This window comes from Triticum aestivum, chromosome 2D (genome assembly GCF_018294505.1).
Source record: "Triticum aestivum cultivar Chinese Spring chromosome 2D, IWGSC CS RefSeq v2.1, whole genome shotgun sequence".
Lineage (NCBI taxonomy): Eukaryota > Viridiplantae > Streptophyta > Magnoliopsida > Poales > Poaceae > Triticum > Triticum aestivum.
In genome coordinates this window covers 488,584,710-488,602,365 of record NC_057799.1, presented here as the reverse complement: position 1 = coordinate 488,602,365, position 17,656 = coordinate 488,584,710, and the positions used below count along the sequence as shown (strand labels likewise).

The 17,656-nt window shown below is 47.0% G+C and overlaps 2 protein-coding genes across 2 annotated transcripts; one reads left to right on the top strand and one right to left on the bottom strand.

Annotated features, from left to right (window-relative positions):
• Nucleotides 1–12,008: 12,008 nt before the first annotated feature.
• Nucleotides 12,009–14,262, top strand: LOC123054029 (bifunctional adenosine 5'-phosphosulfate phosphorylase/adenylylsulfatase HINT4). The gene is made up of 6 exons (XM_044477676.1): nt 12,009–12,341; nt 12,435–12,481; nt 13,446–13,522; nt 13,629–13,695; nt 13,803–13,880; nt 13,994–14,262. The coding sequence occupies exons 1-6, from the start codon at nt 12,213–12,215 to the stop codon at nt 14,094–14,096; spliced, it is 501 nt and encodes a 166-aa protein (XP_044333611.1). The 5' UTR covers nt 12,009–12,212; the 3' UTR covers nt 14,097–14,262.
• Nucleotides 14,263–14,620: 358 nt separating this feature from the next.
• On the bottom strand, nt 14,621–17,092 carry LOC123054028 (vacuolar-processing enzyme beta-isozyme 1). Its single transcript, XM_044477675.1, has 8 exons — nt 16,797–17,092; nt 16,539–16,703; nt 16,302–16,458; nt 16,144–16,229; nt 15,831–16,030; nt 15,465–15,723; nt 15,148–15,354; nt 14,621–15,039 (listed from the first exon to the last, which is right to left on the bottom strand). Exons 1-8 carry the CDS (start codon nt 17,046–17,048, stop codon nt 14,857–14,859), a joined length of 1,509 nt encoding a protein of 502 aa, XP_044333610.1. The 5' UTR covers nt 17,049–17,092; the 3' UTR covers nt 14,621–14,856.
• Nucleotides 17,093–17,656: the final 564 nt, after the last annotated feature.

Below are 17,656 nucleotides of genomic sequence, written 5' to 3'. Positions count from 1 at the left end.
ATCATTCAAATCCAAACTACAAATACATGCTCCAATGTACAAAAATGGCTAGAAAAAACGTACATGTTTCCTTGGGGTGCATGTTTAGGTCCCATGGAACGAATGGGAACGAATTCAACCGTCTCGCCGTCCTGGCCTGGCCACAAACATTGTGAATCTCGGTTTTTAAATGTCTGTAAATCCAAAACTCACCAGGAAATCATGAAACTTGGTATGGTGTCACTGCATGGTATATATAATTGTCCAATTTGGGCGAAGCTATATTACAAGCCTTTTACAAACCGGAGCCTGTCGCAACCCTCGTGGTTCCGGTAGGGAAACATGCCCCTCTTGTGGGCGAAACGCTAATCGATGCCTCTTCTCACCTTGAACTTTGTTTTGTACAGGAAACATAGAATAACAGAAGTGTCGGGCTGAAATTTGAAACTGTTCAGGGTTCGTTTGGCCATTTTATATATATTACTAATTACTAAGTTTTCTATGCATTTAATGTAGTCCATAATTCAAATTTGAACTACAACCACATGCTCCAGTGAAGCAAAGTGGGTGGGAAATCGTACATGTGTCATTGCGTGCATGTTTAGGTCTCGTTTAAGGAATGAGAATGAATTACAAACTTGTCATCGTCCTGAAACAATGAGAATCTCGGTTTTTAAATCCCAGTAAATAAAAAAGTCACCCAAAAAACATGAAACTTGGCATGGTTTCATGACATGGCACATATATGCCGTGGTAAGAAAAATCGTCCAGTTTGAGAAGAGGCGCACACATTAGTAGCCAACGAAGTACTTTTTGAAAAAAAACTGACACGTTAATATCGCAAACGGTTGTATTATATTTACCGTGTCGAAATTTAACCATACTCGGTGGCGTGCGTGCAATTGTTTGATTAGACGGGACGGGCGCGAGAAGTCCGTCGTGCTGCTTCGACGGGACGCGTGCAAGCAGTCCGACCCACAGGCTCGACGGGACGCGTGTATCCTGTCCACCTCGCAGGCTCGATGGGACACGTGCGAGCAGCAAGGCCGCCCATGCTCACTGGGAAGCGAGCTCTTTGACCTCCATGCACCAGCTGCCGCCCGCCTCGCTCACAACTCCTCCATTAATGGGTTAATTAAAGCACCTGGACGGAGGGTGTTTGCTTGTGATCCCATGGCAGCATTTGCTTTGTTCGTGTTTTCAACTAGTATTCCGCCCTAATTTAAATTGCCACATAGGGCAACGGATAATACAACCACAAATAAAATGGCAACGGATAATACGACGACAAATTTACAATGGCACACATAATAATTGTCTTACATATTCCGGATAATTCAAAATGCCACATGCGGCAAAGCCCTGATGACACGGGGGCAAGAGAAGAAGGAAATTGCAGACAACGATCTGGGTCGCTACTGTCTCTACTCGTCGATGGATCGCCGGGCGGCGAAATCCTCCAGCCCCTTCTTCAATTCCTCACGACTTTGCTTGAAAGCAGCCACGGATTCCTCCACCTCCTGCTCGCGCTCGATCCGGAGCTTCCTCAAGCCACCCATAAGTTCCTCGACGACCGCTTTCAGCGTCATCTCCGAGGAACTGCTCTGCTCATGCAGCATCTTCCATCCGGCGGCCTCCTCCTCCTTCTCGGCGACCAACTTGAGGAGCTTCGCATTGTCATCCATGAGTTGCTCAACGAGGCCGGTCACCTTGTCAACCGAGGCATCACGAGCAGCTTCATCAAGTCGTCAACCAGCTCCTACTGCGTAGTGACGCCAGCGAGAATGCCGTCGTCGCTAGTGAAGGACTTCAGGAACACCGGCTCGTCGCGATGGCCGATGCCGCGAATGCGCTTGTGAGAGCCCTCGCGTGCCCGTGAGAGATCGTTCGAGGGCTCTGCGGCGCGCCTGGACATCTCTGCTGCGGCTGCGGCTTCGCGGCGGGACCTCTCTAGTGTTTTCGCGGCCTTGGTCTTTGCTACCTGGTTATATGTCCACCCTAAACTCCACCTACCGGTCATGGCGGAACGACTTAACAGAGAAAACCAGTTTTGTGGGTGATGAGGAGAGGAACTGTGAAGTAATTTTCGAGTGGGTAGTTTTTATAGCCCGGTGCTAAGTGTGAACACGTATTAGTTTGAGAGGTGTGAAAATATTTGCAATTACTTATTGCGTTGTAATCAGCAATGTGACGAAAAACAAGGTCAAAATTTATTGATGGCAGAAGGTTGACCACGTGGTTGCTCGCCGTTGAGGCGGCCGCGGCACGCTCCGCTCTGGCGTCCCTGCGCGCGCTCTGCTCGCCGTTGAGGCAAAGTTACAATGGCAACTGTTAATAATTCTTAATAATTGTCTTACATATTCAGGATAATTTAAAATGCCAAATGCGGCAAGGCCCAGAACACTCACGACCTACATATGCATACAATTATAATAAAATATAAGCTAAAAGGCTGAGCTGGCGGCCTTCCGACGATGGTCTTCTCGGACTCCATGATTGGCATAGCACCCTTGCGGCCGTTCACTCCGAGTGTCCCGACCCGCCTCCGCCTATGGAGCTGCTGGCGCTGATGGGAGGCTCTTGGGGCTGCTGGGCCTCTTCCAGAAGAGCTTGACAGCATGCAATCACGCGCATGACAACTCCGCAGAACCGCTCCATTTCCATGTCTCTGGCCTGGTAGCAAATTCCGTCGATCACCTGCATCCTCAAGATATCACGTTGGCGATGTTCTACTTCGTAGGGGACGTCACCTCCACCAAGGATGTGCTCGAACCTGGCCACCACATCATCGGGATCGAGGTTGACACGGTCGCCGCGGGCAATGATGAAGCCGCAGGCTGCCTTTGTCTTGACTGAATCGCAGAGGTCCTGTGCGCATTCCTTGCGGGGCATCAGGCTCTCGATGAGCACTGGTGACGGCGGTTCTTCGGGTGGGTCGTCGATCATGCCGCCGAGCAGCTCTGGATCTTTTGCATGGTGGATGGCAAACTGCTCATCACACCTCCTCTGCAATATGTCGATTGTGCTCCCAAGGACTGCGACGCCGATATTGCTGCCGATGGGCCATGGTGCCTGCACCGGCCGATGAAGCTCTTGCTCCTCGACCTGCTCCAGCTCGTTCTCCTCGCTGAAGATATAACCAGGTAGGCATCGACGTCAAAGCTTTGGTCGTTGCCTGGCATGCTTGGAATAACTAATGGTAGATGGGTGAGGACTAGATCTTCGCAGAGTGTCGCGGCGGTGCGTTGCCGCCTGGGTTATATGCAGCAAGCCGTTAGCTGGTGGTGGGAAACCGGTGAGGGAATGGGCGTGGATTTTACAATTCACCCATGTGGAGCGCGGGAAGCATTCGCTAGAGCGCGGGAAGACTAAGTGGAGCACACACACAACCCGAATACCTTAGCCTTTGCCACGTATTATTTATCACACAAGTGTTAACATAAGGAAATGCATGTGTAACTTACTAATCATCGCACACGAGTACTCACAGACGCATCGTGTGCGATACTCCTAGCCACCGCAAGCAACTAGTTTGCATTTTTCAAAGTTTTTTGTACACACAGAATCGCACACGAACTAACTGTATTAACCGTCTGTGTTGTAAACTCTCATCGCAAACAGTTCATCCGAGTCGGTTGTTTGCCACATATCACACACATCTTGTTAAGTTGAACCATTTCTGTTGCGTTCGCTAATCGAAAACAGTTCATCCGCGTGAACCGTATGCCCTATATCACACACACCTTGATGTGGCTAACCGTTTATGTTGCACTCCCTAATAGCAAACAGTTCATTGGAGCGAACTGTATGCCGTATATCGCACACACATTGATATGGCTGCCCGTTTCTATTGTTCTGCCTCATCACAACAGTTCGAGCGGGTTAACCGTGTGGCCTGAATTGCACACACAACTAAAATCTGAACCGTGTTTGATGCATCCTCCATCGCAAATGTTTTGCACCTTTTTTGACGGTTTTCATACACCACCGTTTGCGATTACTGCATCGCACACAGTTTCTCGAAGGGTCTCTGATCGTAGTGTCGCGTTAGCAGCATCCTGCAGTAGTGGTTTTAGAAGTGGGGGAGAGGAAAACGAGAGGCAAATGGCAAATAATGTAATGCGAGGGAGAAGAGTTTATGATGGGTACTTGGTATGTCTTGACTTGGCGTAGATCTCCCCGGCAATGGCGCCATAAATCCTTCTTGCTACCTCTTGAGCATGCGTTGGTTTTCCCTTGAAGAGGAAAGGGTGATGCAGCAAAGTAGCGTAAGTATTTCCCTCAGTTTTGAGAACCAAGGTATCAATCCAGTAGGACACAACGCACAAGTCACCTAGTACCTGCACAAACAATCAAGAACCTTGCAACCAACGCGATAAAGGGGTTGTCAATCCCTTCACGGTCACTCGCAAAAGTGAGATCTAATAGAGAGAGTAAAGTAAATATTTTTGGTATTTTTGTTGTGTAGATTGGAAAGTAAAGATTGCAAAATAGTAAACGAGATGCGATGTAAATAAAAGAGATGCATTATAATAGGTAAGAGACCCGGGGGCCATAGGTTTCACTAGTGGCTTCTCTCAAGATAGCATGTATTACGGTGCGTGAACAAATTACTGCCGAGCAATTGATAGAAAAGCGCATAGTTATGAAGATATCTAAGGCAATGATCATGAATATAGGCATCATGTCCGTGTCAAGTAGACCGAAACGATTCTACATCTACTACTATTTTTCTACACATCGACCGCTATCCAGAATGCATCTAGAGCATTAAGTTCATAAGAACGGAGTAACGCATTAAGCAAGATTACATGATGTAGAGGGATAAACTCAAGCAATATGATATAAACCCCATCTTTTTATCCTCGATGGCAACAATACAATACGTGCCTTGCTGCCCCTACTGTCACTGGGAAAGGACACCGCAAGATTGAACCCAAAGCTAAGCACTTCTCCCATTGCAAGAAAGATCAACCTAGTAGGCCAAACTAAACTGATAATTCGAAGAGACTTGCAAAGATATCAAATCATGCATATAAGAATTCAGAGAAGAACCAAATAATATTCATAGATAATCTTGTTCATAAATCCACAATTCATCGGGTCTCGGCAAACACACTGCAAAAGAGTATTACATCAAATAGATCTCCAAGAACATCGAGGAGAACTTTGTATTGAGAATCAAAGAGAGAGAAGAAGCCATCTAGCTAATAACTATGGACCCGAAGGTCTGTGGTAAACTACTCATGCATCATCGGAGAGGCAATGGTGTTGATGTAGAAGCCCTTCGTGATCGATTCCCCCTCTGGCAGATCGCCGGAAAAGGCCCCAAGATGGGATCTCACTGGTACAGAAGGTTGCGGCGGTGGAAAAGCGGTTTCGTGGCTCCCCCTGATGTTTCTAGGGTATAAGAGTATATATAGGCGAAAGAAGTACGTCGGTGGAGCTACGAGGGGCCCACGAGGGTGGGGGGCGCGCCTACCCCCCCCCTGGGCGCGTCCTCCTGCCTCGTGGCTTCCTCGTGGAGTTTCTGACTTCGACTCCAAGTCTTCTGGATTGCTTTCGGTTCAAGAAAGATCATCGCGAAGGTTTCATTCCGTTTGGACTCCGTTTGGTATTCCTTTTCTGCAAAACTCTAAAATAGGCAAAAAAACAAAAACTGGCACTGGGTCTCCGGTTAATAGGTTAGTCCCAAAAATAATATAAAAGAGCATATTAAAGCCCATTAAACATCCAAAACAGATAATATAATAGCATGGAACAATCAAAAATTATAGATACGTTGGAGACGTATCACGCCGCCCTGACGTCTCCGCCGACTCCTCTGTCAACATCGTCTATCGCGGCAAAGGAGGCGGCCATGGTCCCCCTGCAGCTCCCTCCCCCGGGGGAAATCCGGTGGCGCGCCCCCTGCCCAGCAGCAGGCACCACGCCCTGGCGCCTCGGTGGTCGTCGTTGATAGCCGTGCCTGCGCCTGCTATACTGCCTGTGGTGCGGCCCAGCCGTGCCAGCTCTATGGCCTGCCGCGCCATGTCGCCTCCCGCTGTCATCGCCGTTTCAAGACCGACTTCCTCGGCCTCGGCAACAACGACAAGGGCAACGATCGTCAAGTTAACATGGCGCAACAGGGGCACACGCCCTCATATCATGTTGATCCTTCTTGGTACATGGATACTTGAGCTACAGCTCATGTCACGAACGAACTGGGCAAGCTTATAGTTCAGCAGCCCTACCGTGGGCATGACAAGGTTCACACAACTAATGGGGCAGGTATGCCCATCTCGCATGTTGGTCAGGCATCACTTCTCACAAACACCTCTAGGACATTGCATCTTAGAAATATTCTTCGTTTTCCCACAGTTGCACGTAACTTACTCTCTGTTCCTAAACTTACACAGGATAATAACGTTTTCTGTGAATTTAACCTGTTTCATCTCTTTGTTAAGGATCGTGCTACGAGGAACATACTTAGAGGTTTCTACCGCCATGGCTTATATGCTCTTGATGTGCCCACTGCCGTCCCCGCTCCTGCTGCTGCATTCCAAGTCTTCAGTGGTGTTCGTGTGTCTCCTTCACAGTGGCACTCTCGCCTTGGTCACCCAGCATCACCCATTGTTCGCCATGTCCTCCACCGCCATGATTTATCTTCTTAAGTGCAAGTCGGATGTGTTTGATGTGTTTTTAAAATTTCAAGCACATGTTGAGCGTCTCCTTAATCATAAAACCATTCATGTACAGTTGGATTGGGGGGGTTGAGTACCGCAATCTTAGTACTTTCTTCGAAAAACTTGGAATCGCTCATCATGTGTCTTGCCCACATACACACCAGTAGAATGGTTCAGCTCAATGTAAGCATCGTCATATTGTTGAAACCGGGTTAACCTTGCTAGCTCATGCATCTGTCCCGTTTCGTTTTTGGAGTGATGCCTTTACTACAGCCTGCTTCCTCATAAATAGGCTTCCTCCGCGGCTCCTTCATATGAAAACTCCACTTGAACTCTTGCTTGGTCAGATTCCTGATTACACGTTTCTTAAAGTGTTCAGTTGTGCGTGCTGGCTGCATCTTCGTCCTTATACTGATCACAAGCTTGAGTTCCGTTCAAAAAATATGTCTTTCTTGGGTACAGTTCTGTTCATAAAGGGTATAAGTGCCTTCATGTCCCGTCTAACCGTGTGTATATCTCATGAGATGTTGTCTTTGATGAGCATGTTTTTCCCTTTTCTGCTCTCCCCCCACCTGCCACTAGTTCCCCACCGCCTGTGCACCCATCCACTATATTGCCTGATCAATTTGTAGATGCTGCACATTCGCCCTCTTTGTTTTCTAACCATGGTGCAGGTATTGGGAGATGTGCACGTCTGGAGCTCCTGGACGAGGTTGATCCTCTGACTCCCTCGTCCCCGCCCGCTTACGTCGATCGGTCGGCTCCCTGCATGCCCCATGCAACGTGCCCACCCGAGCCCTCGGCCTCCGCGCCGCTCGCCAGCGCTCTGGCCTAGCAACCGCTTGCGCCGTGCGACCACGTCCTGGCCCAGTGGGCCGGCTCGCTTTCACCCGCGTCACCAGCCCCGACGCCTGGGCCGTCCCCGCCTGGAAGCCCTCAGCCGTCCGTGTCGCCCGCGTGGCATTCGTCGCCCACCTCGCCTGGGCCGGCGTCGCCCTCCAGTGCCTGCTGTGTTGACACTGTCAACGCCTCCGACCGTGTCCTCACCGTCAACTTCTGTCATGATGGACGCTGCGCTCTCTTCGCCACCTGCTCCGCCCCCTGTATTGCGTCCTCATACACGCAGCAAGAGTGGGTTGTTTCTTCCTAAGAAGCGCATGGATGGCACGGTTGCCTGGCTAGCGACTTGCATGGCGCAGGCACAGTCGGATCCTACTGCTGAGCCACGGCACTTTCAGGCTGCTATGAGTATCCCTCACTGGCGAACTGCAATGGAACAAGAATACCAGGCTCTTCTCAAGAATGACACGTGGTGTTTGGTTCCTCCCAAGGCTGGTGTCAACATAATTGATTCCAAGTGGGTTTTCAAGGTAAAGAAACATGCCGATGGCTCTATCGAGAGATACAAGGCTAGATTGGTTGCTAAAGGCTTCAAACAGCGCCATGGCCTTGATTATGAGGACACCTTCAGTCTGGTGGTCAAACCCACCACTATCCGGCTTCTGCTCTCACTAGCTATTACTCGCTGATGGTCCCTTCGTCAGCTTGATGTTCAGAATGCCTTTCCTCATGGTGTCCTTGAGGAGGAGGTCTACATGCATCAGCCTCCTGGTTTTGTTGATCCAGCTCGTCTGCGGCATATGTGGCGTCTTGTTAAGGCACTCTATGGTCTGAAGCAGGCTCCGCGTGCTTGGCATGCACGTCTTGGCACCACTCTTTGGGCTCATGGGTTTGTTCCCTCTATGGCTGACACCTCGCTGTTTCTTCTTCAGCGTCCTACAGTTACTGTGTATCTGTTGGTCTACGTTGATGATATCATTCTTGTCAGCTCCTCGGACTATGTTGTGGATCGCTTGGTTTCTGCTCTGAGTGGTGATTTTGCTGTTAAGGATCTTGGGAAGCTTCACTATTTCCTTGGGCTGGAGGTCTTGCACTCTGGTTCTGGTTTGACACTTACTCAACAGAAGTACTCTCTTGATATTCTTCGACGGGCCGGTATGCTACAGTGCAAGACGATTACTACACCTATGTCCTCTACTGACACACTCTCTGCTCTCGATGGTTCTCTTCTATCCGCTGATGAGGCTACTGAGTATCGCAGTATTGTTGGTGGCTTGTAGTACTTGACTATAACCCGTCCTGATGTCTCTTATGCTGTCAACCGTGTTTGTCAGTTTCTTCATGCGCCTCGAGATTCTCACTGGACTGCGGTTAAGCGCATCTTGCGCTATATTCGGTTGACTGCGTCTTATGGCTTGCACCTGCAACTGGAGCCCTCTGGAGTTCTCTCTGCGTTCTCTGATGCAGACTGGGCTGGGAGTCCGGATGACAGACGATCAACGGGGGGATATGCAGTGTTCCTTGGTTCTAACTTGATCGCATGGAGTGCTCGTAAACAAGAAACAGTGTTCCGCAGTAGCACTGAAGCTGAGTACAAAGCAGTTGCAAATGCCATAGTTGAGCTTATTTGGATACAGTCTTTGCTCCAAGAGTTGAGGATCTCTCAGAAGCAGCCGCTGGTCCTTTGGTGTGATAACATCGGTGCTACGTATTTGTCTTCAAATCCAGTCTTTCATGCTCGAACTAAACACATCGAAGTTGATTACCATTTTGTCAAGGAACGTGTTGCTCAGAAACTGCTTCTTATCAAGTTCATCCCCTCGAAGGATCAACTTGCTGACATCTTCACGAAGCCGCTGCCTCTACCTCAGTTTGAAGGCTGTAGGCGCAATCTCAACCTGGTGAATTCTTCAGAGCTCGGTTAAGATTGAGGGAGGGTGTTAGATTCTGTATATACTGGGCCTTTGTACATGTATTAGAGTCCCCACCTGTAATTATGTTGTACATCATTATGTACTCTCTATATAATGCAAAGGCCACCCCACGTTGGAGGTGTGCCACAAACCCTAAAACACCTATCTAATAGGGCGCACCCTGGTGCCTCGTGGGCACCTGGGTGGCCTCCTCTGGTATTTCTTTCTTCCAGTATATTTTATATATTTCAAAATAATTCTCCGTGAAATTTCAGCTTATTTGGAGATGTGCATAATAGGTATATCTAACATAGCTTTTTCAGGCCCAGAATTCCAGCTGCCAGCAATCTCCCTCTTCATGTAAATCTTACAAATTAAGAGAGAAAAGACATTAGAATGGTACTACAAAGTATTATAGTGGCCAAAAACATCATAAATAACAGTAGAAAAATATGATGCAAAATGGACGTATCACTTCTCTCCGCTTTGGTGCAAACACACAACTCACACATACTCTTAGGGAGTGTCACATGCAGTCATTTTGACCACTTGCACTTATGACTTGGTTGAACTTGGCTGAAGTAATACATGCTTTAAACCATGTTTTGTATTTTCTTTGTCTATCCGGATTGCATCATGAGATAGTTTGGTACATGGTGTTTGGTTGGCAACACTTCAGGGTTATGGTTGTGAAGATGCAATTACATGGCGTTTGATTGCTCCCAGCCTAAAGTTGTGATCATCCATTTTTACTAGTGGTGACCTTACCATACAGTACTGCTTGGACAGATAGTGCCAAATTAACATCGTGTATGTCCTATAAATACTAAAATAATGACAGTTCATTGTATCTACTAACAAATGGCAGTACAAAATTAACAGACTTATGGATAAAGGGAGTTCAACAAGGGGGAGTTCACCATCCTCATCGTGGTCTTCTTCTTCAAATCATTATGATACCTTCATTAGCCCACATTGCCTCATCCCACTTTAATCCTTTTGTTCTTCCAAGCTTCATTGCCATGTGCCTCCATGCTATAGCTGGAACCAATATTATGAGCTGCCACATCATCCTTCTCCGGCACATACTCATCCTACTCATCAAACCTCCAGTCTAAAATCCAGTTATAAAGAATCCAAGATGCAAAACAAGTTAAACTTGGATGGGCAAGATGTGGAATGCCTTATGATCTAGGATCTTAAATATATTCTTCAAAGCATCAAATGCCCTATCAACCATAGCTCTAAAGCTAGAGTGTCTCAGCTTGAATAATTTAGCGGCACTCTTAGTATAGTTCATATAAGAGAACTCACCAAGATGGTACCTTGTTTTCCTAAAGGATAGAAGAACCTCAGTCCGATATGCATATCCAACATCTCCTAGGTAGAACTTACCATCATGGATATTGATCCCATCAGGTCGAGTCATGTTATCAGCAAGAATGTTAGCATATCATGGGTTGATCCTTCCCAACCAATTAACACATATGTCAACTTGATATCAAAATCAACAACAACTAGCAAGCACATTATGCCTTGTGTAATGCTTACTACCCCTGTATGTTAGAACCTCTGACCTCAGACTCTAGAAGTCGCATGAGTACCATTTGTTGCACCAATACAATCATGTGATGGCATGAAAAAAGTTATGGATCATAATAATACAATCATGCCGTGGCATGTAAATAATTAACATGTACTCTAGTAGTGTGCACCTTGAAATATGGACACCATCTACAGGTCATGCATATCTTCGTGGGAGTTTGAGTAGTAGGTCCTTAATCATCTCTCCTTTGAGCTCTCCAATCGCACACAAGACTTACTTGAAATACTGGAATTATTATTTCACCAGATCTCTGGAATGCGTTGTGAATCACTCTAAACCTCTGATTATAACCCACAACATGAAGGAACATTGCTACTTGCTCTTTCACATAGGTGTGGGTGCTATCTTCTAGCAACCCCTCACCCTAAACATCTCCACAAGCCTGGTTAAAGGGGTTCTTCTCATTGTAGCATGTTCTTATGGTTGTATATGTAGTTCAGATCGTAATCCTCTTTCTATTTCGGGCTGCCATTGAACCATATGTGAACACAAAACTTATTGCGCTTGGCCTTATTTCTCTTCAGAAAATGAAGACACTAATAACTTGTTATAGTATTATCAGTTATGATCATCCAGGAACAAAGCTGACTGTTCAACAGGTATGATATTAGACAAAATCACCTTTAACTCGTCGGAGAGAAATTTAAGGCGATTTTGTAAGTAATGTTGCACAAATTGATTGGACAAAACTGGCACAACTCCTTTGGACTGGCCACTTTGAGAATGAACACTACGATTAATAGCTGCCCGTGAAGAATCGTCGTAGTAACCTCGCTCCACAATATTCTAGTGACACTGGAAAAATGTGAAGGAAACCCATGTGTCCTGGGGCTCTGGTGGTGAATTAGTCGTCGTAATGCTGGTGTATGATTAATTGAGAGCATGGGCTCTTTAAAATAAAAACAGAAAGAAACTTTTTTTTTGACACAAAACAAAAAGAAAGCTGAAATTACAGTGCAGCACTAGTAGTTGGGCTTCCAGCTTTACTCTAAGAGCCCAACCCAATCGACGAGCTGCCACACTGGGCCTCTCCCAGAGCCACCAGTTGCGTCGGCTGCGCCGTGGAATCACCCTTCCGACGACTTCGACGACGGCGGCAAGCATCAGCGAGCGCGGCCACCGCGTCCCGGCGCGTCGCTGAATCGGTCAATTCCGCGTCGCCCCCACTGCCTCCCACCTACCCATCCCGCAACCGGTGGGAGGGGGGCCATGAAGAAGTCGTTGTGCTTCCGCGGCTCCGCTGCGAAGAGGGCGGGACGGACGCCGATGGCGGACTGGTGCGTCTTCTGCGACATCGGCCGCCGCGCCCCCGCTTCCACCGCCGTCCTCCTCTACTCCGTTCCGTACACCGTCCCCTCACCTTCTCCGATCTGAACTCCGGCACCTGTCGATTTGCTTGCTAAACGTGCGACCTTCTGCTCTTGTGCGCAGGATGACAAGGTCGTGGCGTTCCAGGACATCAATCCGTCGGCGTTCAGGTACTTGCTGGCCGTTGTAGCCTGTTCTTTCAGCGCCGTGTCGCTGTCGTTGGTCTAGGTGTGGCATTAAGCATGCCTCGTCGACGTAGTAGTGCTCTTGTTCATTTCGTCGAACAACTGGCGAGCATAACGATAATTGGTGTTTAGATTTAGTTCTTCATCTGTCCTGCTAGTGCAAGTTGGTACTCTTGTAGTCTTATACTCTTATAGTTGCAGCTGCTTGATTTGTTTGCTATCTAAGTGTGTGTAAATAATGTATTCTTTGTATTCTGATTGTGTTAAGAGACTGTCGTGTAGTTGGTGTTTATCAGGTCACACAGTTGCTGTTTATCATGGCACGTAGTCGGTGTTTCCTTTCAATGCTTGCTACTCACTACCAGAGCTATTTTTTGACTGCTCTTGTCAATCAGCTGAGAACCTAGTGTGTGCTGTATTCACACGTAATAGTTCGTTGAGACCAATATTTTTCTGGACATCTATCCGAAACACCGCCTTTCCTAGCAAGTTATCATTCACTTCTTGAGTAGCGTTAGCCTTGTGTTTGTTTTAATCTCTTGCGAGGTAGTGACATAGATGACATATGGTATACAGGTACAATTTCAGTTCTCTGATTAAATTTGTACAACTACAAAAAATATGGCATAGTTTACATTTCGTGATCAGTTAGTTGCTATAATTAATATGTGTGTGGTGGTTAATAACATCTATCAAACATGTCAAACACGTTTCACATTTACTCAGTGAAAGGGATAACAGGCGATGTTGAGCTCTTTGTGCTGTCTGCCTCTTTGATAAGCCCTTGATATGCCAGAGTGCTTATCCCTTGATTTTACTCTTAGCAGCAATATGAATTCAGTTCTTCCATTGACCACCACAAGATCCATCATTTATGATCAGCTTGTGCATACCATCTTTTTATCTTGAAGATCTGTGTTAGAGTATTCTTGTTGTGCAACATTTGCAGGCACTATCTTGTCATACCCGTTGAGCATATACCAACTGTAAAAAATCTCCAAAGAACCAACGAAGATCACCAGTTAGGTTCGTGCTCATAGCTTCTTGCTTCATGTAACACTGGCTTGCTATTACATGTCATTTTGTTCAACCATGGATGCTTGGTGAACTATAACATTTTACTCCTTTGCAGTTAGTCACATGGTGAAGGTGGGAAAAGATTTACTCAGTCGAGATGCTCCCAAATCTGAGGAACATAGGTATTGCTAAAACTAAAAGAAATACATTTGTTCTGGCATGGTGTAGATCAGCTTGAAAGCAGTATCATATGTTGTTAACAGTTATACTTTTCTGTTATTACTTGTAGATTTGGTTTTCATCAGCCACCATTTAATAGTATTGATCACCTCCATCTTCACTGCCTGGCATTGCCATTTATACCCAGGTACTGAAGTTAATTAATATCATGCCCTTGTTTATTTAAATATGGCATGTTTTCCCATATAAATTTCTTTTTGAGCTTTCATCTCAAATTATTTATATTCTTCATCTTGACAGTTGGAGGCAAGTAAAATATACACCGTTGGGTCCCTTAGGGGGCTTTATTGATGCTGAGAAGGTATTGGAAAAAATAAAACCAGAAACAGAAGTTTACAGTTAATAAAAGTATTTAGACTGGTACTGGCTATTCCTGCTTATTAACGTTCTTCTACTTTTTTGCTTGTACGATCATTTGTATGTGGTCTGTATCCCTATTACTATTCTTGGATCGCTGTAAATTCGAAAGACTTCGTCAGAAATGCTATACTTCATGTCTTCATCCTGAACATCCATGGAAGTTCAACTCCAACCACTCTTTTTTAGATTTCCTTTCATTCATTGGTCATGTACTGGAAACTTGAATATGGGGAGCAGCAGTGCTGCACAACTTACAGATCTACACTAGCATGGTCCGAAGAAGATTCACAAACATTGTATTCTCATCTTGTTAGCAGTGATAGCTTACGTAGTACTGTATGTAGCACTTGGTAGGGCTGTCTGTAGGAGGATCAGTATCAAATCAGACGGGCATCAATTTTGGCCCACTAATAATGGCCGACCTGTTCATTATTACCTAATCAGATGGCACTGTCAACCATTCTCACAAAAAAAAGATGGCACTGTCATGCAAAGACATTCACACACTTTTGCTACATAATAATCATTGCCTTTCAATTGATTGCAGTCAAATTTGACTTACAAAGGCACGAGCACGACCATAAACTACTGATTAACCCAACACCACATGGGGCGCCATTGTTGGGTGTTTTCTTGTACGTATACCAATGTATTATGTATGTATGTATGTACACCATATATGAGGTCCAGCTAGGAACCTCTGGAGCATTTGATACTGCTCCCATGTACTGCAGTGCAGCGGATCAGGCGCTGTGCCCTCGAACCAGCGGGCTCCACTTCCCCATGTCGTAATCGTCGCAAGCGCTGATGCTTGCCTCCTTCATCTCGGCCTCGGAGACGCCATTGTTGCATATGTTGGCGAACGCCCTCATGTGCTTCATGCCGTACTGAGTGAGTGATCCGCACTGGGACTCGAAAACTCGCACCTGGCAGTTGGCATCAGCACAGACTACAGAGTAAGTTCAACCGGAAGCAGAAAGAGTGCAGGGTGTTGCATATTTATGTGATTTTAAATATGGAAATGTTACACTCACCATCGTCTTCAGACAATCCCAATCGTCGACCAATGGCTGGCCAGAGCCTCTAGCAGCGTCAAGCACTGAAGGACCCTTTTCGAATCCAAAGACAAGCTTCCCGATGAAATCGATACTGCTGTCGAGATGCTTCCTGTGGAACACGGTTTCTCTGATCTTCCTGAGAGCCCTCCGCTTCTCTTCCGATCCCCCATCTAACTGCTCATACTGAAAGCAACAAGACGCATTATTAGAAGACAAATTTGGCAAAACAAAACACGTGAAAATTAGGAACAGAGAAGATGAACTAGACAAGAAACAACTGGGAGTTTTGTTACCTTATTCCACATGAAAAGAATATCGGCGTCTCTTTGATTGATTGCACCCTTCAGGCTGGGCATAAGCAGCTGCCTTTTGGTGATGCTTGACTTTGCAGGATCGAAACCTTGATAGAGGAAAAGCATCTCATCCTTGAAAGTCCTGTCACCATACTCCATGACATGCGAACCTATACTGGACTCATTTCGGGGTGCCGTTCTCGCTTTCACCACCTCGTACTGCTGCTTGATGCTTTCCTTCTTTAGATTGTGAGTTTCACTGCAAATTAAGTAGGATCGAATCGTTCAGAATAGCAAGCAAGCGTCATGGTTGTGGGTAACTGATACAAACTTGTACCTATATTACAGCTGATGCTTATTACGTACCTGTCTTCCATCCAAGAAACACTGTATGCGTCACCTAAACAGGTCTTATATTCAGAAGGAGGTGGTGTTTCCATCCCAGGGCAGTATGCTGCCCAGCTACTTTCTTGGGCATTTGCTGCTGTTGTAACATAAATATTGTGATCTTGTGGCATTAAACCCTCAAAGATGCTGCCACTCTCACACGCTTCAACATATATGATCTGCCAAATTGAGGTAATTCTCATGAGAGATGAGACTCAAAGCATACATGCTGTTTCAGATTCAAAAACAATAATCTTTATTTAAGGGAAAAAGGAAAAGAAAGCATGAATACCATTTTCGAATAGCTTTTGGAAGCATGCTTTTGCCGTAACACTTTGATGAAGTCGCCAGCATAAACAAATGGCACGTTGGGCATACCTACATAAAAACTTGATAAGTTTAGCTAAGTTTATACTACAAAACAAATAGCTGAAGTATATATGCATGTACCAAGTGAACCAGCGCCCCCATGATCCGTGTAGTAGATGAAGATGTGATCATTCGGCTTGCTGTTTATCACCTTCCTACTCCCTCCGGTGACCGCGGTTTTGTTCCCCAGGAGAACCGCATACAAGTTCTTAGCAGTGACCTGCTCACCGGTGTAGTCCTGCAATGCAATGCATGTTAAGTTGATCATCAGTCCTGTTTGAATTAACGAGAACACATCCAGTAAGGTAGTACTAATACCTTGGGAACACCATGGTAAACATCTTTGCCTTTGGGATGGTTGATGACGACCCCACGCCTTGGGTTTTCAGGGCTGTTGGCGATATCATCGTACATGAAAACCACTATGTTCTCATCCTTGAGTCCCCCCTTCTTCAGGATCTGGTACGCGTGGCACACATCGGCCTGTACTTCGTACGTGCGTCAACAACACCACAGACGCTATCAAAAGTTTCATACAATGAATGATATACGAGCTGCATTAGTGAGGACTCTCACCTGGTGCCGGTAGTTCTCGTAGCCGGAGGAGCCGGCAACAAGCACGGCCCACTTCGTCACCTCTTCACCCGGCGCTGACGCGGCAGGGCCAGGCGCAGGGGCAGGGGCATGCCCGTTCTCCGTCGGCAGCCGGATCAGCGGCTCCGAGTTCCCCTTCACCCCGTCCGCGGCGGCTGCGGCCATCGCCAGGAGCGGGAGGAGTCCACAAACCCACCACGCAGCCATCGCCACCCTCGAGTTCATCATGTGCATGCGTGTGCTAGAGTGCTAGAGAGGAAGAGAAGGCAGAGAGTGAAGTGTGATCGTTCCGGTGGGGGATGGCGCCGCATTTTATAGCCGCGGCGGCGTGCAGGGAGGGAGTGAAGTGTGATCGTCGCCTGGCAGTTCTCGCTCGCGCAGGCGCAGCGCCTCCGTATCCGTAGTGGGGTTTGCGTGGCGTGCGCAACTTCCATTTTTTGGCTTCAAAATGCCCGCCTAAACTTGATCAAGTGCCGTGATTTAGGCTGTGGCCAAGCACGACGTCGCACTCGGCACCGGCGGTGGCGGTTAGCGTCATGAATTAGCCGGCGACACAGCTCCGTGGGTTGAGAAGCCTCCCCAGCTACATCCATCGCACGGAAGGGGAAAGGAGAGGTACGGACGCCTCGCCGGTGACCTTCCACGGTGCTGCCTCCTCCCTGCTTCCTGCAAAAAACGGCTAACGGACAGTGTGCCTGTTCAGGTGGCGAAAGCCGGGAAGCAAAAACTCACGCAAGCGCATGATGAGAACCGACTTTTTTGAAAAGAAATAGAATGTGCGACGACTTGAGAGGGACAGCGTATGCGCTTCTGCGCTGCAGCTGAAAACGTGCAGGACTCGC